Consider the following 23,069-nt stretch of genomic DNA (forward strand, 5'->3'; position numbering starts at 1 on the left):
CCCTCCCCCGCTTTTTTATATTTTATTTGTTGAGCTTTGGCTATTTGAATAAAAAAATATTTTTTATTTTATATTTTTTGAATTTTGGCTACTTGCATGAGAAAAATATAAAAACAATTGCCACTCGTCGCCAAAATTTTTCTAAGCATAAAAGATCTTTTATTTTTAGCATGTTTATAAAAAATTTACGTCAAAAATTGTTTTTTAAAAATTTACCCTTTTTATATTTGATGTATTTTGTTAGAGAGTATTAATAATTGGGAGTCATGATTTCATATATATATAGTTTTATATCTATTTATAATTTAATTTTAATATATTGATGATATAACTAAAAAATATATTCGTACATCTAATTATATATTTTTTTTATGGGTAAAAGTAGCAATATCATTCATGAATAGGTTTTGGAGTGCTTCTTCCATCCACACTGTATTTAGAGTGGTAAGAGCCATATTTGCTAATTCATGAGCTATCCTATTATCATTTCTCTTAACATGTGAAAATTCTATTGATTTAAAACTAGAAATTAAATGCAAACAGTCAACAATAAAAGTACTGAAATAATTGCTTTGAGTTTTTTTTCTCTAAAATTTTGTATGACCTCAATGTTATCACTCTCCACAATAATATCAAAAAAGCAGCATTCTCGGACTCTTTCTAGGCCCATCAAACATGCTAAAGCCTCAGCCTCATGTGATTTAATAGATAAATTTACTTTTCACGTGCCAGCCATGAGGATGGTTCCTTCTGAGTCTCTTACCACTGCTCCTATCCTTATCTATTTCCGTTTTCATCTATAAAGTCTTTCACGATTGTATTTTCTCTTAAAGAGTTAATAGAACTCCAGTTTTTGAAACTATTTTGATTTGGGAGCCAAGAAAAGCTCCAAATTTTAACTATTCTGTCCTATCTAATTTTCTAAATTCCACTCATTTGAAGTACTTCTTTAGCATTCTAAATACTTCTCCAAGTATAACTTGGTGAGAAGCGTGCTGTGAATTTCAAAAAATTTGTTCTCGAATAATATCTAGTCTTTATAAGTATGGTCGCTAGGGAATCTGATTTTTTCATAAGTAAAAGATAATTATATATTGATATGTTGGTAAAAGATAATTATTTTTATTTTTATAGAATGAATAGTTATAAGAAAAGAAATATAAATAAATTATCACGTAGCCAAATAATAACTTAAATGACATAGTCTCCATGTACTCAATTAAAAGGTTGCGAGTTCGAGTCTCCATATTTTCGATAAAAAAAAAATTTATCACGTATTTACAGTTAATAATTAAATTAATGTTTTCGGCCTAATGGGTGACGACCACTATATTTGACCTTGTAGGCTTGTATTGTAATTTGTGCCATGAGATTTTGTCTTATTGTATTAAGTTATTGTTTTTATAGGATTAAGTTTATCTAAAGTAAAAAAATTGATAAAGTAAATTTTTTTAAAATTATTTTAAAATTAAGATAATAAAATTTATATATGATAAAAATTATAAATTCAAAAGTAAAAATTTTTATTTTTTTATTTTATTAATTTTTTATTTTACAAGATTTTTATTTTAGAATGAAGTTTGCCTTAAAAGTTTTTAGGTTGAGTTTGAATAAATAATTTAATTAAGTTCTTTTAGAAAAAAAAAGCTTAAAATATAAGAATTTTATTAAAAACAGTTTATAAATAAGTTAAAGTAAAGTATTATTTTTATTCCTAACGTTTGGGATAAGTTCTAAAATTGTCCCTAACGTTTAAATCGTCCTATTTAAGTTCCCAACGTTTCAAAATTGGCTCAATGTTGTCATGTCGTTAGGGATTTGTTAACAGAATTGACGGCGAGACAAAATTGAGAGGATTTTGAAACGTTAGGGACTTAAATAGGACGAAAACGTTGGGGACAAAAACGAAACATATAAATAAATTTTAAATAAAGTATAAATTGTACCTTTTGTCTCTAATGTATCGAAATTCTTTAATGTTTTATTTTTAAAAATAAAATTTAACTAAATTAAACATGAAAGAATTTCGATACATTAGAGATAAAAGGTACAAATTTTTTTATTGATTAACAACGGGGCTAAAGCCCAAAAAAAGAAAACTAACTAGTAACTATTTTGGAGTGAACCGTTCCTACCGCATCAGCAAAGAAATTCAAGGAAATACAAGATGACAATGATGAAAAGAAATGACAACCATAGCTTAAACTATGACCAAAAGATGCCAATTTATCAGCACAAGAGTTTGCTTCCCTGAATTCGTGATGAAGAGTCCAACTACTGAGCTTGTTGTACTTGATCCTTAGTTATCACTCACACAAGAATTGCTACCGAATGTAAGTTGCCAAAGTCTTGAGAACATAGCCGCACTGCTACTGCTGAATCAACCTCAATTTTAGCATGGAAGTGTCCCATGTTAATGATTAAATCAAGACCGAAGAGTATGCCCCAAAGCTCTTCCACAGTCACAGTGCAAGCACCCAAATTCGCACTATAACAAGCCATAAACTTACCATTGCTATATCTAACGATACCACCACAAGCCGCTCTGCCATCCTCATTAACGGAGCCATCCAAATTCAGCTTGATAAAGGAGGAGAAGGTGGCTGCCACTTTATAAACTTCTCTGCAAAATTTTTCACGCTTCTTCTAGATCACATAGATTCAGAATGAGCCCTGTAATAGTTCTGAGCCATATACGAAGCTATTTCATGAATATTTCTTTCATCCGAAACTTTATCCTTATCAAAGACAAAGGTATTCCTTCGAAACCACCAAAAGTTTAAGGTACTAGCAAAGAGAAGGGGCCATAAAACCCCTTTGAAGGGAAGTTGGGAAGACAAGTTCTCCATCAACCAAGAAATAAGAGGTTTGGTGAAGAAGTTCTCCAGATCCAACCTATCATCAATGCTCTTCCACGTTCTATATGCGACTGGACAGTCACGCAAGACATGGAGTAAAGATTCAGAGTTGCTGCCACAAACACTGTACAAAGCAGACTGAGCTATATTCCTCCAAACATGCTCATCATTTGTTAGAAGTGCATTATTCGCTACCAACCAGCAGAAACTGTGAAGCCTTTGAGGGGATTCCGACTTCCATATCCGAGTAAAAAGGCTCGCATTCTCAGTACTAGTATGGGAGACAAGGGCAGAACAAGCTGACTTGATGAAAAACACCCCCATTCGGTGTTAGCATCCAAACAATCGAATCCTCACCCAACTCCGCTTATGGCAGCTTAATAGAGGCAAAGATTGAGAGCCAATCATCCCCCAGACTATAACTTATTCGATCAAAGTTTCAATTATTATCCACAACATAGTCGCAGACTTTTTCATCTGCCATATCCGTTGTTACCTTTTTTTGCGCAAAGTCCATCAAGCAATGAACACCTGGGATCCAATGATGCCTCCAAAAATCAACGGTCTGACCTGATCCTACCCTCCATATAAGGTTCCTCTCAAATTGTTTTCAAATATGAGAGATATCTTTCCAAGCATTAGAGACACGTTGAAGAGGCTTCATCACAGGGATGATATCATTACCGCGCCTATATTTATTGCGAAAGACCTGCACCCAGAGAGAGTCTCTATTATGAATTAAATTCCAAGCCAATTTCATCAAATTTGTGTCATTCATAACTTTGGCAGATCTAAAGCGCAAGCCTTCAGATTTCTTCGGCGAGCAGAACTTCTTCCAGCTGAATAAGTGGATTTTTCTGCCAAAATTATTACCTCCCCATACGAAGCTCCTGCATATACTATCAATCTTATCACAACCCCTCATGGCAATCCTCATGGTTTGTATATGTAGATTGGAATTGAAGCTAGAGCCGATTGGGTCAAAGTCACTCTACCTGCTAGAGAGAGATTATGAGCCTTCCACGTACTCAGCCGACTCGTCATCCTATCAACAATAAACTAAAAGTCCTCTGTTTTAGTACGACCATGGAGGAGAGGAACACCCAAGTACTTATCCAGATTTGAAGTTAGTCGCATACCTAAGGCTTCACTAAGCTCCCTCTTACGACTGAAATTCATATTCTCGAAGAAGTAGACGCAAGACTTTTTATAGTTAACTTTGTGACCAAAACACCGACAAAACAAGTCAAGAAAACCCGAGTTAACTTCACCTACTCCATTGATGCTTTTCCAAATAGAACGATGTCATCGGCAAAACATGAGTGTGACAATTTCGGACCCCTCTGTTCAGAGTGATTGGCTCCCACATATTATGGTTAACTGCTATTGTGATTATTTGTGATAGCCGTTCAATACACAACATGAATAAGTAAGGTGACATGGGGTCACCTTGTCGGATACCCCTAGAAGGAATAAAAGGGTCCGAAGGAGTCCCATGCCACAATAGATTCATGTCTGCAGACGAATAATAACTCACTATCAAATCGATCAGATTTTGCGGTAAACCTACACTCTGAAGAGTATCCTAGATGAATCTTCAGTTCAACCTGTCATAAACTTTCTCTAGATCTATCTTGATTGCCATATAACCAGATGTCCCATTTTTAGATCTCATAAAATGTACAGCCTCTTATGCTATTAAAATATTATCAGCACTTTATCTTCCGGGGATAAAACTACACTGAGCTGGGCTTATGAGTTTGGATATGACTTCTTTTAGCCTGTTGGAGATAATTTTGGTGACTATCTTATAAGAGACGTTACACAATCCAATAGGATGAAAATGACTAAAATTCTCAAGAACCTCCCTCTTCGGAATAAGAGAAATAAAGGTATTATTTACCTTCTTGATATCTGCATGATCTACAAACAAAAGGTACAATTTATACTTTATTGTATATGTATTATTTTTATTCTTTTTCGCAAGTTTACGTATTAGTCATTCTACAAACATTTTATGATGACGAAAAATATTTAAAAGTAAATTTATAAAAGTATAAATTTATTTAGAATGAAAGTAACGTGATCAAGTATAATTTACTTAAATATAATTAAAAATAATTAAATAATTATGTACCATAAAAAATTAATACTATTGAAAGATAAAATTAAAATTTATTTCTATGTATCGTTTTTGTCCCCAACGTTTTAGTCCTATTTAAGTACCTAAGGTTTCAAAATCGTCTCAATTTTGTTCCGTCATCAATTTTGTTAACAGATCCACAACGGCAAGACAACATTGAACCAATTTTGAAATGTTAGGGACTTAAATAAGACGATTTAAACGTTATGGATAACTTTGAGACTTACCTTAAATGTTAGGGACAAAAATGATACTCTACTCAATAAGTTATTTTGTATTTGAATTTTTAGTTACAGAATAGAAGTACTTGTTAATAAATAAGAATGATAAAACAACTTTTGAAAAGGAAAAAAATCATATTTTTTTACCTTTTAAAAGATTCTTAAATAACTTTTTAAAAAATTAAAATCATCTTTTAAAAATTATACTAAATAAGATTAATATGATTTTTCTTAATTCAAAAATAAAAAATAGTTTTGGCCACTTTTCAAACATACTCTTAATACAATCAAGCATCGTACTAAATTATTCGGTTCAATTGAAATAATTAAAATCTAATTACTTGATTAGTTTGGTTTAAAGTAAAAAAAATTAGTGACAAATGAATCTACGAAGATTTGTAAACTAATTAAACCGGTCTTATTATTTAAGAGCAAACAAAATTTATTAAAAATGTATTTGAAAATATATTTTCTAAATAAATGTTGTTTTATTATATTAAATTTAACTGAACTTCTAGGACTTTGAATATTTAGTTTTATTAGTTTAATGAACCGTTTAGTATTCAAAAATCAAAACTTTAAAATGATATATTTCTAAAGAATTTAATTTTAATACACTATTACTATAAAGTAGTTTTATATATGTATTTAATTATGTAATATTATATTAATAAAAATAATTAACTTTTATATTGACTACAATAATAATAATCTAAAAAAACAAATATGATTATATAATTATATAAAACGCTTTACACTGTTAATGTATCAATATTAAACTCATTTTTAAATATAAAAATTTAACTATAACAATTGAGGGTTAAATAAATGTTTTAGTGTGTCATTTCTTTTGTGGCATTTGCTAAAAGAGCAGAAGTAAATTAAATTATTATATTAGCTTTATACTTATGGTTTAAAGAATAGGTATTCACTTCCAAATTAATGTCTATATGAAATAATAACAGGGATCAATTTTGCTTACTTTTTGGAAAATTCGAACCGAAACTATATATTAAAAAAAAATAAAACCTTTTTTGTCTAGATCAAAACTATCGATCAATTGCTAATTTTAGAAGATTAAAAGTTTATTTATCCCAATAATTAATTATCTAAAGAAATGAAAATTTTAGTTAATAACTCAATTGTAAAAATGTGTATCTCAAACTTAAAAAGTTTTTCCGCACAAATTTAGGGCATGCCAAAACTTTAATGTAAAATAAAAAAGAAGAAAATTTGGTTTTACATTCTCTAGCAAAATTTACTCTTATCATATCAAGTTAGTGAGTCTAATAGATATTTGTAATTTAACTCATTAAATATTGTGATGAATTCTTTTCTCAATTAGTACTATTCTTTATTTTCAATATGTAATATAATGAGATATAGATACTTGTATTTTTCCCATATGTTAGAGTTTATTATAAAATGTAAATTAGTAAAAGAAAAATGGAAAAAAGGTACTTGCCTGTGAATGTAGTCATGAATTATGATTACCGTGCATCTAATGTCCCCAAGTTGATAAAAATCAATTTTTAATTTGGAGAAGACACGATAATGCATCTTGGATATGATAATGTGACCGTTAAATGTTCATATGAAAATGTTCTTCAACCTTTCACTCACAGTTTCAATAGAATTCGTCATCACTCCAATTTTTCGTGTCTGCTGACAAAGCATAGTCTTCAGGAGCTATGGCTAGGGTTCAAAAATTGTAAAGATGATGATGATGTGATGATTTATGTGAAGTTGATTAAAATAATGAATACCACAATTTATTTATTTTTTTTATTTTACAAATTTAATTTTCATATAGAACCTTGAAATGTGTTAAACTGAGTTATGGGGGGGGTGCTGAACATGGTTGTGGTGTCAGTCCCTAAAGGAAATCGGACCGTGCGACACACATTGTGCAACACGGAGGGTCCGATATGTTGCAACGAATTCGACGGGTCCGAGTTGATGCATGGTGGACACGCGGCGCTCAACCCCTGCTCCCCAGACGGTGCCCCACATACCGAGTTGCTGGATGCAACAAAAACCTCACCATCCGAGTTTAACTCATTCAGTCTTCACTTTCAATCCCAAAACTCCATTGCCATCTTTATTTCTCTGCTGTTGGTGCATGGTGGAGAGTATAGAAAAATGTCAAAAAGAAATAAAATTAAAGATGTTGATTGTCTTGAGCTTCACATTATGCACTATCTCAGTTTGCCAGATTATGTAAGTTTGGTTAAAATTTTTTAATTTTTATAATTATAGTTATTATTGTTAAAAATTTAGTTGTTAATGTTATTGTTAATATCTGAGCTTAGGAATATACATAGAATGAGTAGGATTCATTTTAATTTTTTTTTTAATTTTTTCACTATTTTTGTAAAAAAATTGTTTTTATTAGTGGGTTAAATATTATTATTGTTAGTGTGTTAACGATCATGATGCTATATTCTTGTTCTTGCAGTTTTAAAAAAGAAACGCAATTTTTTTTTAATTTGTTTAATATTTTTTTTTATAATTTTTAGAATTTCGGAAGAAGAAGTGAAATATTAAAATAGTTAGAAAATAAATTATACGATTAAAACCGAATTGTTATTAATTTTTTGATACAATTTGTTTTTTGAAATATTTTATAAATTTATAATTATTTGTAATTGTTACGATATTATTAAATGTTATTGTGACTAAAATGAACAGTTGGACATAATAATAAATAAGAACTGAATAGTTATTAGTATTAATTTAGAAAAGTGTGTTACTTTATTGTAGTTAATTGTAATTATCATTGTTGGAAAAGTTAATTATTATTGTTATTAGAAAATGAATTTATGAAGATATTGAGGATAATTATTAATATTTTTAAAAATTTTGGAATATATGTTTAAATTTATTTAAGTAACAGTTAATAGATAATTATTAAAACAAATAATAATAATGTTATTATTTAGAGAAATTATTGATATATCGTAAATAAAAAAACAAACAGTATCTCTAATTTACTAATTTTATTGAGATTTGATTTGGAAACTATGTATATGTATGTATTATCCATGTATTTGTATCTATTAGTTAATGTTATTAATAATTCATTTTGGAAGTAGTAATTATTTGTTTTAGTCAAGTTAAGTCAAATAATTTATAACAGATGTTTGGTTTCAAGTAATACTTGTTGTTGAGTTAGTTGTGAAGATTTTGTTAATAAGTGTCTGTAGTTTAAAAATTATTGCTTTGTAGTTGTAAATTAGCAATAGTTTGTTAGTTGATTAATAACTTGTTTTTTTTTTTGTAGAAATTAAGAATGTTGACCTGTGACTATCCAATTCCGCCGGATCGGTACAACGATCGGGTGGAGGACCATTTACGAGTCACTGGATTCTATCATGCATCTCAAATTGGTGTCGTACAAAATCAGAAAGCACTCGTGAATGCTCTAATAGAAGCGGTGGCACCCAAATACACATACGTTTCACCTTCCAATTGGTGAGTGTGCCGTAACTCTTGAAGACGTGGCTCTAATTCTTGGTCTCCCGACGGATGGTCTTCCAGTTACTGGGATGACAATGAGTAGTTTCTCAGCGTTGGAGGCAGAATGTTTGCTTCAATTTGGCGTGGCACCGCATAAGTCGGAGTGTAGAGGATGCTACATAAAACTGACTTGGCTTCGGGAACTAAAAGAAAACATTCAGTTGACTGATGAATTAAGTATACAGAGGTATGTGAAGTGCCATATTATGTTGCTCATCGGGAAGATCTTATTTGGGGATAAATCTAGGGCAGGTGTGCACTGGAAGTACCTTCCCTTGCTTCGTGATTTTGTCAGTATTGGACATTATAGTTGGGGTTCGGCATGCCTAGCACACCTCTACAGGGGGTTGTGCAGGGCATCTCGTTATAATTGTAAGGAAATAGATGGTCCAATAACACTTCTGCTCGGTTGGGCTTGGATCCGACTGCCATATCTATCGCCGCTCCCGAGAGAACCACACAGTTTTCCACTAGCCAACAGATAATGTTACGTTACAATCTACCCGTAGCTTTATATTTAAAATTCAGTTTAGCTAATTGAATATATGATATTAGGTGGCGTAACTGTGAGCGTGGTGACCGAAGATATAGATATTTGAATCTAGCTCACTTTAGGAAGGCCTTTGATGAACTGCAGGAAGGCCAGGTGTGTTTTAATTAAAGATTTATGAGTTTCGGGCATTTTTATGAGGCATTTTTGTTGAATTTGATATTCTGGGTTGTAATCATGAGTTTCCTTTATTTTTCCCAGTTTGTGTGGGTTGCATATACTGTGGATCGCGTGGATCCAAACATAATTCCTCCTGAGATTTATATGCAGTCGGTTGTGTGGTCCGCTACTGTTCCGTTGGTGTCATTTGAATGTATCGAGTGGCATGCTACCGATAGGTATAGGCGACAGTTCGGTTTAGTTCAGGGAGTACCTCAGCAGGAGCAGAATCTGGACAAGGCGCATGGAAAAGTCCTGACTGGTCCTAAGAATCTTAACTGGGCCACAACACCGAGTCATTCAAATTGGGTTATGCATTGGACAAACAGGTATCACTACGTTCTTTCTGAGCTTCCCATGCCTTCACAACATCCATTGGAAACTTATATGAACTGGTACCGGTCAAAATATAGAGACCACTTGAACTTGTCGAATCTTGTGGGTCAAGAAAGTGATGAGGATAATCAGGATATGGATGAGGGTAATCAGGATGTGGCTGAAAGTGGTGAGGGTATGGATGAGGATAGTCAGGATACGGATAATGACAATGAGGAACTGGAGCCACTTCCATAAGAACAACCTCAGTTCTCAAGCCAGTATGTACCTCAGACACAGTTCTCCCCGTCATTTCCAATGGCTCAACCATATTGGAGTATGTCACAGTTTGAACCCGGAGAAGGAGGTTCTTTTAGTCAATTGCTTGAGTTCATGGCTGGAGATGCAGGACCACCACAATATGGCAACCAGCCTGAGTTCTTGGCAGGTAGGTATTCATTGGATGCCAGGCTCCCGTGCCATACCTCATCGGTCGCTTCCGGAGGGTTCGTCTCTGTTGACTCTAGTAGAAGTGTTGGTGGACGCGGAGTTCTTAATAGTCAAAATCCTAACCGGGTTGACATGGGACCACTACAAGAAGATGTTAACCCACTCGAGCAAGAGACTAATGCGTATCTAGTAGATGACCCGGATGACGAGGACGAAATAGAGGAGTTCGATGAGGATGAGGAATCCCGCAATGATGGTATTATGCTTCGCATTTTGCTTTACATGTTTGATTTGCTATTCATTTTGTGTTCATAAGTGGCATCCATGTTGGTTTGACTACCTTATGTCATCATATTTAATTGTTGTTGTTATTTTGTATACAGGCCGGTCACAAACTCCAGATGACAAAGGCAAAGGTTACAATCTGAGGATTGATCCACCACGTCGTAGCGCTAATCGCTACACGCCATCTGTGTTCAAAAAGGCCGCAAAAAATGCAAGAACTTAGTGAATGATGTAAAGTGGACAATGAGAAAGTAGTTGTGGTGTAATACTCTTTTTTATGCTTTAGAAAATGTGCACAATGTTTACAAGGGCATTGCATGTGTTGGTCATTATGTATGCATGACTTGTACTATTTAGGGTTTAGGGTTATTATGTATTAATAATAATCTGGACTATGGTTTGTATAGAGTATTTATGTATTAATAATTTGGACTATGAACTATGTTTTAGTAGATGGTTTGTTTAGAGAATTTATGTATTTATGAACTTATTGCAGGGATTAAATATGTGGACTATGTATTAATTCATGTTATACTATAAAATGCTACAGATGGAGAGTAATGCTACAGAACAGGTTACATATATCATACTTGCTTAACTCAAATGGACAACTAATGAAAAACCATATAATGCCACATATATAATGTCATCTCAGAATAAGAATCTACTAATGATCTCTGTTGGCATTTGCACCACCCTGCTGACGGCATCTGCCACGGCTGTGTCTCTCAGCTCCACATATCGTACATCGCCTAGGCTGACGTAACATTCGCGTGTCCATCTCATTCAAGAAGCGCGTCATTTTTGGCCGACCTTTCCCGACACGTCTTAGGAACGGATTTGGGATGAACTGAGGTCCGTTGTAAGCAGGCCATGTAGTGGGGTTACCTAGTGGCCTAAACCTTGCTCGTACACCCGCCGAACTTGGTCCATCTTATACATATCATGAACATACACTTGCCAATCCAGTCGCTGGTTGGCACAACATGCAAACACATGTCGACAGGGGATCCGGTCCACCTGAAACTCACCACAGTCACATCGAAGGCCACGTAGGTCCACTGCAAACTCCAGTCCACTCGGCATCTCACGCATCTCAAAGACCTCATTCTGCCGGTCAAAGCAACTAACCTGAATGTTTCCTGATGCAAGTTGGTTTGCATGCAACTTCGAGGTCACGACATCAGAAAACACATGGCCAGCATTAATCCGGGCTTCCGCCTCCGTTCCTTTTCGAGTAAACAACTCGTTCAGCCTGTAGAATGTTGCTTTCACAATGGCAGTCACGGGGAGATTGCGTGCGCCCTTCAAGACTGAATTGATGTATTCGACTAGATTTGTCGTCATATGACCCCATCGATATCCACCATAAAATGCCAACGCGTATTGTTCCCGGGGGATTCGGTTTAACCAGTCAGTGTAAGCCTCCCCCCATTCTCGTAAACGTTGGTAACGCACCTCGTACTCCCGCACCGTCCTCGAATATCCTGCGGGATATAAAGAAATATTTAAAACAATAGAGGTAAAGACACGAATTGAATGGAAATCTGATACTAAATTAGTTAACTATTCTGAGTGTTACCTATGTTGACGACCAGTTTCTATAAGTACGGCGCCTTGAATTTTCTCAGAAAATTCGACTCTATATGCCTGATGCAAAACATATGAAAGGCTCTCGGAGGTGACCATGCCCCGTTACTCCTTTCCACAGCTGCAATTATGGATTCATGACGGTCGGATAGCAGTCCCACACCGTCCCGAGTGACAACATGCTGACGAAGGTTACTCAGAAAAAAGTGCCACGCATCTGAAGTCTCTCCCTCCACAATTGCAAATGCAATTGGTACGATATTGTTGTTACCATCCTGTGACACCGCCACTAGTAGACAACCCTTGTACTTTCCGTACAAGTGAGTCCCATCCACCTAGACAACTGGCTTACAATGTCTGAAAGCTCTAATGCAGGGGTAATAACTCCAAAAGACACGATGCAATACCCAAATATCAGTCACCAAGTCATCGCCTTGGTATGCAGGCATAGTCTCAAAATGAACAACAGTTGACGGCTCCTTGTGACACATGGCTTCAAACCATATAGGCAACGCTTCGTACGATGCCTCCCAACCTCCAAATATTTTTTCAACTGCCTTTTGCTTAGCCAACCATGCTTTCCGATAACTAACGGCGTAGTTGAACTTCGATTGCGCCTCTGCTATAACTGATTTTACCTTTAAGGTGGGGTCAGCCTCGACCAACGGCTTAATTGCTTCTGCAATCGTGGTCGAATCCAGCTTTGAATGATCTTGGGAAATTGTGGCTCTGGTACATGTGTGACTGCCATTATACCTCCTTATAACCCAACAGTACTTCTGGCTAATCATGCTAACCGGATAAGCCAATCACACCCTTACCCATACTGTGTACATTTCGCATAAAATGTCAACGGCTCAGACTCATACACCCGGTAATCTACGCTTCTTCGTATAGTATACTCTTTTATCGCTTTAATAACAGCTTCCTTGGAACTGAATTCCATACCAACGGCAAATTCACCATCTGCAAGAAAAGAAATTTCTGCCACCAGGACAGCCATGCAACCAAATTAAAAAACACAAATATTTAAACATTCGAATATAAAGGTAACACAAATTTTTACTACATCAATTATAATAAAACCCTACAAACTATTTATATTTAAATAATTTACTAACAAATACTTATTTGTATTCAACTAATCTACTAACAGATAGTAATTTTAATTTAACTAATTTTCTAGTTATATTTACTTAATTTACTAATAAATTCTTATTTATATTGACTTAATTTTAATTTAATTGTATTTATAACCAATTTAACAAATTTTAATTTAACTCACTTACTTATATTGACTTAATAACTTCCAACGTAACCAATCTTAACTAAACTAATTTACTAGTTATATTCACTTAATCTACCAATAAATTCCTATTTAAATTGACTTTATTTTAATTTAACTAAATTTAACCAATTTAACAAATTTTAATTTAAGTAACTTATATTGACTTAATAACTTCCAACTTAACAAATTATAATTAAACTAATATACTACTTATATTTACTTAATCTACCAATAAATTCCTATTTATATTGACTTAATTTTAATTTACCTAAATTTAACCAACTTAACGAATTTTAAGTTAACTAATTTACGTATATTTACTTAATAAAATCCAATTTAACCAATTTTAATTTTATTGATTTACTAATAAATTTCAATTTATAATTACTTAATTTACTAATTTAACTAATAAATATTAACGGATATTTAACTAATTTACTACTTAACCAATACGTTCTAATTTATATTCAAGTAAATCAATAACTCTCTTATAAATTTAATATCTTAAAGTTAAATACACCAATAGGTAAACAAAAATGCGTACTGATCGAGTATATTTTCAAACCTAAGTTAGCTACTTGGTCCAGCTATCAACATAAATTAATAAAAAATTCTAATCTTTCGTATAAATACGGAGAATTACGTACCTGCATTGGTATAATCGAAAACTCCGGAACATGCATGGCTTCCAAATCCAATACTTGCATGAATGATGGCTCCTCAAACGGCACATCGTTTGCCAGTGCAGTTGCCATATCAGACACATCCGGAGCCATAGCTCCGTCACCTCATCTCCATCTGGACCAACAACTTCGTAGTTGCTTTCGAACTCTTCTTCACTGTCACTATTGTAATCCTCCCCTAGAATATTCTGATCGGCCTCAGATTGCTCAAACTCAACATACAACTCGATGAACGAGAGTTGACTCCGATTTTCAATATACATGGAAAACATATCTTGCATCCTCGCTTCGTCCGTTACATATTTGGTTTGAAACTGGACGAATCCACCAAACACTTGTATAGGATTTCTGTATAGAATACATGATATCCTTCTTGCCCTCTCAGAATGAATCTTTTCACAGATCACACCTTTGAGCTCTTCAAATAAGATTGAAAAAGGAATCACCAAATCTAACGGATTTTCACAAACAAATGTTACCCTTTCAGATGTTTGTAACAAAATCTGACCAAAATAATACACCTTCAATAGTACTCTGTCACTCATTTCTCTCAATCACATTAACAAACTCATAAACTTGAGGTTTGGATTTTTGGCTCCTTTACTAAACAAGTGACGAAACAGAGAAACTAAAAACCAGGAGGACCGTTGAAGAAGGAGACGAAGAAGATGAGAGAGTTATTGTTCTGATCCACTTTTCACCAATATTTATTTAAACTGCCAACCAAATCGGACCATGCGATTACCTTTACTGAATTCAAAAAAATAATAAAAAATTGCATGTTGGACCCTCCAATTTCCTAAAACAACACAAAAAAACCACACTTCTAGCAACTCGGATGGTACGATTTCCATCATCCAGAATTTCAGCATCTCTTCCTCCTCAAATCGTACCAACCGATTTGCTGGTCAAAATATGAAGCTCAAACAACTCGCACCATCCGAGTTGTTGGACCTGGCATTAACAAAAAAGCTGCCCCACATATTTGTATTGCGCTTTCATGACTCCATATCCGGATATAACACACACATAGCCTCCATATCAATAAAAATGAGCCGTTAATTTGTTTTTTGGTGCAAAATTATTTTTATATTAGACTCTTGACTCTTGAGTCACATCACAGCTACATGGTTGACTTAATAGAGAGAAGATATTTGATATATGAGTATTTTTAGTTGTTTTTTTTAGTATTTCTTTTACAAAATTAGTGATTTCTTATTATTAATTAAGCTTTTAGTACTTTTAACTAATATTTTTTGAACTTGTTTTGAATTTTGATATGTGTAAGAAAATATTAAAAAATGAACAAAAACAAAGATGAAAATGAACAAGCAACTATAGCACTAAAGAACAAAGAGATTTTAGAAGAAGAGCAAGTAATAGCAACAAGCAAGAGAATAATAGAAGGAACATCCAAGTCCACTTTTAGGAGCTACCCTCACCCCTGCGTCTGAGGCACCAATTGGTGCACCTCACGCAGTTCATGCTGCGCCTCACGTGGCCTTGGTTGCACCTCACGTAGCCACCAACTTCACCTCCAGAGGCTGCCTTTCCTTCATGCGCCTCACATTCCCTCTATTACACCTCACACCCTCTCTTTGTGCTTTACGTAGTATCACAGAGGCCTTCAATACCTCCACTTTGGACTTGCGCTTCACGCAAGCTATGCGGCGCCTCACGCACCACTCATGGGCCACTTCCAAGGCTTGTGGATCCTTTAATTATCTTCCTTACTTTCTCAGTAATCTATAATCCTTTAGAGCACTTGAATTGATGATTGAAGCTTGAGTACAAGTCCCATGATTTAAAGCATTGATTGACAATTATGAAGAATTATATATAATTTAACTTGAAATTTGAAAAATATTAATTAGTTTAGATTTAATTTTGTTTTAATTTGATTTGATTTGAACTCTAAAATAATTATGTTTATGGTTAGTATTTAAAGAAGAGAAACACTTATGTGACTTTACTCTTCTCCTAACCATTTTTGAACCGAGAGTTTTTGTTTTGCTTTACATCATGAACAACTAATTTATGTTTTATTGGTGATGAGTATTAAGAGTATGATGATGATGATGATTTTTTATGTGAAGTTGATTAAAATAATGAACACTACAATTTACTTTTTTCATTTCATAAAGGACTTAATTGGTCTCTTGGTGTAAAATTATTTTTATGTTAGACTCTTGATTTTTGAGTTACATAACAGCTATATTGTTGATTTAATAGAGATAAAGTATCTGATGCATGAGTATCTTTAATTTTTTTTTAGTATTTCGTTCAATAAAAATCAATGATTTTTTATTATTAGTTAATATTTTAATATTTTTAATTAATATTTTTTGAAGCTGTTTTGAATTTTGGTATGTGTAAGAAAGTGTTAAAAATAAACAAGATCAAAGATGAAAATGAGCAAGCAACCATAATACTAAATACAAGGATATTTTAAAAAAAGAGCAAGTAATAACAACAAGCAAGACAAAGATAAAAGGAGCATTCAAGTCTACTTTCAGGGGCTACCCTCACCCCTGCGACTCAAGCACCAATTGGTGTGCCTCACGCAGCTTATACTGCGCCTCACTTGGCCTTGGTTGCACCTCACACAGCCACTAACCTCATCTCCAGGGGCTGCCTTTCCTTTATGCACCTTACGTTCCCCTCTATTACACCTCACACCCCCTCCTTGCGCTTCACGTGGCTATTGGTGCGCCTCATGTAGCATCACAGAGGCCTTCAATACCTCTACTTTGGGCTTGCACTTAACACAAGTTATGTTGTGCCTCACGTATCACTTATGGGCCACTTTCAAGGCTTGTGGATCCTTCAATTATCTTTCTTATTTTTTCACTAATCTCCAATCCTTTAAAGCACTTGAATTGATGATTGAAGCTTGAACATAAGTCTCATGATTTGAAGCATTGATTGGCAACTATGAAAAATTATCTATAGCTTGACTTGAGATTTGAAAAACATTAATTAGTTTAGATTTGATTTTGTTTTAATTTAATTTTGTTTGAATTCTAAAATAATTAAGTTTATGGTTAGTATTTAAAGAAGAGAAACACTTACGTGACTTCACTCTTCTCCCAGTCGTTTTTGAATATAAAATTTTTGTTTTTCTTTGCATCATGAGCAACTAAATTAGGAGCTCTGTTCATCTTTTTATGGATTATTAATCAAAGTGTTTTACTTTATTTAAGGTTTATGATTTAATCTAATTGATGATTGAGTTTTCGTTCTTCATCTCTAAAGATTTAGAATTGTTGAAAAACATTCTAACTTCGTTTTGAATTTTAAATATTGTTTTGGAAAAAGTAATATTGGAATTAACTTAAAAATTCTTTCTCACGACATTTTGATTTAACTAGGAATCGTATTTCAAAGAGTGTGCGACGTTTTATGATTTTTAATTGTTTTAGTTTGAATAAGTGACATAAAATTCAGATTAAAATTTTTTTGAAAATCATTCTTTCTTTTAAGTTTCAATTGTTTAAGACTAGTTTGAATAAGTGACATGAAATTCAATTTAAGGACTATTGTTAAATCTTATTTGAAACTAAATCAGATTTATGCTTCATCTCTTTTGTTAAATAATTGACTAAAGAATTAGAGATTAATTAGGTTAAAGAAGAATTGAATTGCCAAGGAATTGAAGTTTGATTATTTATGGTTTGTCGTGATTGATCTTTGTATGCCTAAAATAAATGAACATAATGATTGTTTTCCTAGAGAATGAACATCTCTGAAACCTTAACTTTCTCAACATTATTGTCTTCATATTCACTCTTTGGTATTTTTATTGCTCTTTTACTTTGTTTATTTGATTTGTCTAATTAGAATAATCAATTAATTATTATTACTTAGTCCTTTAATTCTTGTAAAAATGATAACTCACTCACTATGATATTATACGATTTGATACACTCATTGAATTGTAGTTTTCAGAATCAAAAGAACCTTAAGATTGAAAAGGGAAGAACCTGAAGGTTCCCAGAAGAAATAGTACCCTTGAAAGAAAAGTCACGTTCAACAAACAAAGCCATAGCAGAACAGATTATCAAACAAAAAAAATTCAAATAAACTTTTAGATCGGAAAAGATCTTCAATTCAACTAATAGATCAAAAAAATTTTTGCCACACCTAAACAGAGAATATTATAATTCCAATCTAGCAAACAAGAATAACACTCCATGCATATATTCGTCATGTAGTTCTTCTACTTAAGCAACCGAATAACAGTTTTTTTTTAAATTATTGATTCGAAAGAAAGAATCACGAGTGGTTCAAAATTATGTTAACTTCAAAGATCATCAACATAAAAAGAACAAACTTGTTTTATCGAAATCCAAAATAAAGCATCTCAATTAGCAGCTAAGTGAATCCACAAACCACAAATCCAAATACTGTTCTATGAGAGGAATAAGATAATAATTCACAGCAAAAACATATCGAATTTTCTAGATAATAGATGAAATCTTGAAATAAAAAACCATAGAAAACAACATGAAGATGAAGAATATTAATGCAAATATTCACAAAAGCGAGGAAGATTAGAACTCACTACAAGGCAGGAATTGCGAACCGGAACCGAAAGTAAAGTCATTGCAAAAGCAAGTTCAAGAAAAACTACCAAATAATAACTCAAGGATGGGTACAAAGAAGAGAAAAGAGGTGTCAAGAATCGATAGATGACTCATGATTACAAGAACCAAAAGACAAGATTGACAAAAAGAGAAGGATGACATTCCTATAGGCCTCTGATAGTGTCACAATTTGTACAATAGGCGCGCTTCTATTTATACAATTGTGATCTTACCATAGGACACTTGCTCCATATTACACAGATTAAACCTAAGCTCTGATACCACTTTGTCACGACCCAAAATGAGTCATGACCGGCGTTCAGGAAAATAATCCTATAGCAAGCCTAACATACTCAAATATAAGTTGAATAAGCAAGTTACAAATATTTTACAAGCTCTAAAATAAATAGTTATATATTTTTAACAAAAATTAAAATAACTAAAAATGATTGAATCCTGCCTGTGACATATGGAGAATAAACTTCTAGAAATTCAACAAAGAATAGGTACTCATTGCACACCGTTACTCTTGAATAGAAAGTCTCACATAGTCAAATATTTGATCCTGAAAAATATTTTTTTAAAAAAAGGAGTGAGTTTTGCAACTCAGTGACTAGACAATAAATTTATAATCGACATGAGACCACATAAATATTATTATCAAAGTAATATTAATTAGAAAGTAATAGTTGATAATAATAGGTGAATCAATAAGGGAGTTCTCATACAGAAATCAAATCAAAAGTCCACACATGGCGGCTCCACCTCTATGGGTAGCCCTTTCCTCTTGTGTGTCCTAACAGAATAACAGATCTAACGTGTGGCCTACACGTTAGGCTAGCAACACCCCTGCTAGCTGGAGTCTGAGTCAGATGCATATAAGTTAACGTCATAACCGTCGTTAACTACGGTTTTCTAATACGAGCCTCCTAAATTAATTCAAAACATATAGTTTCAAACACAATAAATCTTTAATCTCTCAAATATATAAGGTATCGAATCAAATCAATCAGATAATACTTTCTTATTAGAAATATTTTCAAATCATAATTTCTCAATCATGAAAACATATTTCATAATTTCAAAGTGAATGCCAACAAATACTTTAATAATTCAAAAGTATATATTCGAATAAAATCAATATTCTAAAATAATATAAAACTTTATCAAACATATATAGTCTCATGTAAAAATTCTAATATATGAATTTCATAAAAATAATTATTCAACTACAATAAATCAATTATTATAATTAAATCAAAGTTCTTCAATAAGAATTTTATAAATATAGTTAAAAACTCGTAATAGCATAAACCAAAAGCTTAACGGTTATAAATGTAAAGCCTACTCACAGCATGGTCCTAACGGACCGAAGAGACCGAATCCAGAGTGCATCTCACGACAGCCACAATGACCACACCACCAGGCAGTCATTTCAAATCGAATACAGAGACAAAGGCAGATAAAATTCTGGAAGATTCAAAACAGAACAAAGACAAAAATAAATCAAAACAAGGACAAGGTATAAAAATGAAATGGTGGCAGGGATAAGGTGAAAACAGAACAGACAAGAGAAGAAGCTAGACCAGAACAGTGACAAGGTAGTGTTGCCGGTGAGTTTGGAAGCTCCGGCGTGTTTTCCGGCGACGGTACCGCCGTTCCTGGCGACTAGAGGCACGGTGACGAGTCTCCTTCTCCTCCGGTGAGTTCCTCCTCCCCCCTCTGTTCGTGTATGGTGATGTTTCTCTTTCTGCGAACTCTCTCTCTCGTTCTCTCTCTCCCGTTCAAGCTCCTCTTCCTGGAAACCCAACGGTGGCAGTGGCGGCGCAGCAGCTTGGCGACGGGGTCTCCATCGGCAAAGATGGATCTGATGACGATGAGACTGACCGCGTCTCTCTCTTCCTCGCGGGTCCTCCTCCTTCTCGGCGACCATGATGGCGGCACCGCAAAACGCTAATGGCAGCGACACTCCTCTAGCTTCCTTCAACTCGCAGACTCCCTCTTTCTCTAGGGTTGACATCGATGGCGACTTGGCAGCAGCAGGACTTTGGTGGCGAGGCGTGGAGGCTGCAGCCCCTTCTACCATTCTTTCTTTTTTTTTCTCCGTGGGTGTATTTGTGTTTGGTGTGAGTTTTGAAAAGAAGGGGGCTGTGGTTGATGAGGAAGAGTGGAAGTTGTTTAGTAATTTAGGGTTAGGGTTGGTAGGAGGAATAAGGGTAATGTAAGAATTTTCATAAAATTAAAGGGTAGGATAGTAATAATAGAAAAAAAGAAGCTTGGGACATTACACAAGAGGTCTGAGAAACAAGAATGATGAATTAAGTAACCCATTTTTTATTTCTGAAGAGTTGTTCGTTAAAAGGTTTGTGGAATGTTTTCCCGAGGAAAGGTCTCAACTACTTAAGATATACCATGAGAAAAAAGGATGTTCATGATAATAGGCAATGAGATCTATGGCATTTTTCCTTTTATCAAGTACCAACTAGTTTTAGACCTTATTCTTTTGTCTTCATCCATTGCGGGACAGATAGGCTGACACATAATTTTAGTGCATTACCTGAAATTTGTAGATATAAATACAAGTAGGTGGGAGTAAAAATTAGAGAAGAAAGAGTAAAATGGGAGAGAAGAGAGAGAGAGACATAAGTGAGATTTTGATGGGTGGTTTAACTAGGATTTGTTCACATAGCATTTTTGATTTCCCTTATTTATTTATAACCTAGCTGATATGTGGATTCTCTTGTTATTGCCGCCTTTCCTTGCAATATGTATCTTCCAATTTTTGTATTAGTGTTATCTCATTGAAAGGATATTCTAGTACTTGGTTCTACTCAAATCTCTATTTTAGGTGTATGTTAGCTCATTGAGCTTAGATATGAGTCATGTATTGATGACCAAGTGAAAGCAAAGTTTGATTGATTGAATAATTGTTCATTCATCATCATATGGTGTGAGTCATGACAGCTTCTGGACACAGCATAAGCATGGTAGTTCAGGTAGCAGCCTCGAGGGGTGCTACTTGCCTACTTACTACTTGCTTTAGATGGATAACTGTGTATGAGATATTAAATACAGATCAGGATTCTTCTGATTTTCTGTTTTGAGTTCCTTTACTAGATTTTTATAAAGAAGAAACTTATCTTGCTTTCCCCCTTGGATCAGTTCTGTGTTTTTTATACTTTATGATAGGTCAATTTGGTATCATTTGATTCATGTAGCCCAACCCATCTAGTAGAACAAGATTTAGTGGTTGTTGTTGTATTCATTCTCTAACACTCTTTAGTAAATATTTTTATCTACGAGGAAGACGCTTCTCCGTTATTCAAGTTAGGGAAAAGTTTTGTCCTTATTTGCAGTATAATCATGATTCATGTGAATAACATAGGGTATAAGTGTTGCCGTTGGTGAAAAAATGGAAAACAAAAACTTAAGCTAATTCTGAGTGTGGCATTCTGGTAGAATCATAGAAGCCACAAAGATTTACATCTTAGATTTTCATCCATTGGTTAACTAGTTCTCTTAATGAATGCAGGCTGGGGAACCATTTGCTCGTGTTAATCTGGATACACGTTTGAAATTTAGAGTAATTGAACTCAGAACTGCAACTAATCAAGCAATTTTCTCCATCCAAGCACAAGTTGGAGAGGTAAAGCATTTCATATGAATTTTATTCTGAAGAGTCTTACTTATTCACATTCAATTCAAATGAACGTGAATAAGTAAGACTCTTCAGAATAAAATTCATATGAAATGCTTTACCTCTCCAACTTGTGCTTGGATAGAGAAAATTGCTATATTAGTTACAGTTTTGAGTTCAATTACTCTAAGGATATGTGTGGTTGGAGGGAATATAAATATATTCCCAGGAATTTTGAGATGGAAATGTCTTATTCTCATATGTGGTTCAAGATTTAAAAAATTATTAATGGGTATGTTTTATTCCAAGGAGCACAAGAATTAAAGGAGATAGCCAGCGAGGAGCGACGTGTGCGCGTACCCAACGTGTGCGTGATGAGCGGATAATTTATACGCTTTTTGGCATTGTTTTTAGTATGTTTTTAGTATGTTTTAGTTAGTTTTTAGTATATTTTTATTAGTTTTTAGTTAAAATTCACTTTTCTAGACTTTACTATGAGTTTGTGTGTTTTTCTGTGATTTCAGGTATTTTCTGGCTGAAATTGAGGGACTTGAGCAAAAATCTGATTCAGAGACTAAAAAGGACTGCAGATGCTATTGGATTCTGACCTCCCTGCACTCGAAGTGGATTTTCTGGAGCTACGGAAGCCCAATTGGCGCGTTCTCAATGGCGTTGGAAAGTAGACATTCTGGGCTTTCCAAAAATGTATAATAGTCCATACTTTGCTCGAGATTTGATGGCCCAAACCGGCATTCCAAATCAGCTCAAAACTGCCCGGCGTTAAA

General features: G+C 33.9%; 1 protein-coding gene across 1 annotated transcript in view; it reads left to right on the forward strand.

Annotated features, from left to right (window-relative positions):
- LOC107483630 (uncharacterized) overlaps positions 1 to 21,167 on the forward strand; it is a 24,616-nt gene extending 3,449 nt beyond the window's left edge. Inside the window, exon 2 of the mRNA XM_052259839.1 lies at positions 20,943 to 21,167. Coding sequence (XP_052115799.1) covers positions 20,943 to 21,082 — 140 coding nt within the window. The 3' untranslated portion in view covers positions 21,083 to 21,167. The remainder of the gene's footprint in view (positions 1 to 20,942) is intronic.
- Positions 21,168 to 23,069: the final 1,902 nt, after the last annotated feature.

This window comes from Arachis duranensis, chromosome 4 (genome assembly GCF_000817695.3).
Source record: "Arachis duranensis cultivar V14167 chromosome 4, aradu.V14167.gnm2.J7QH, whole genome shotgun sequence".
Taxonomy (NCBI): Eukaryota; Viridiplantae; Streptophyta; class Magnoliopsida; order Fabales; family Fabaceae; genus Arachis; species Arachis duranensis.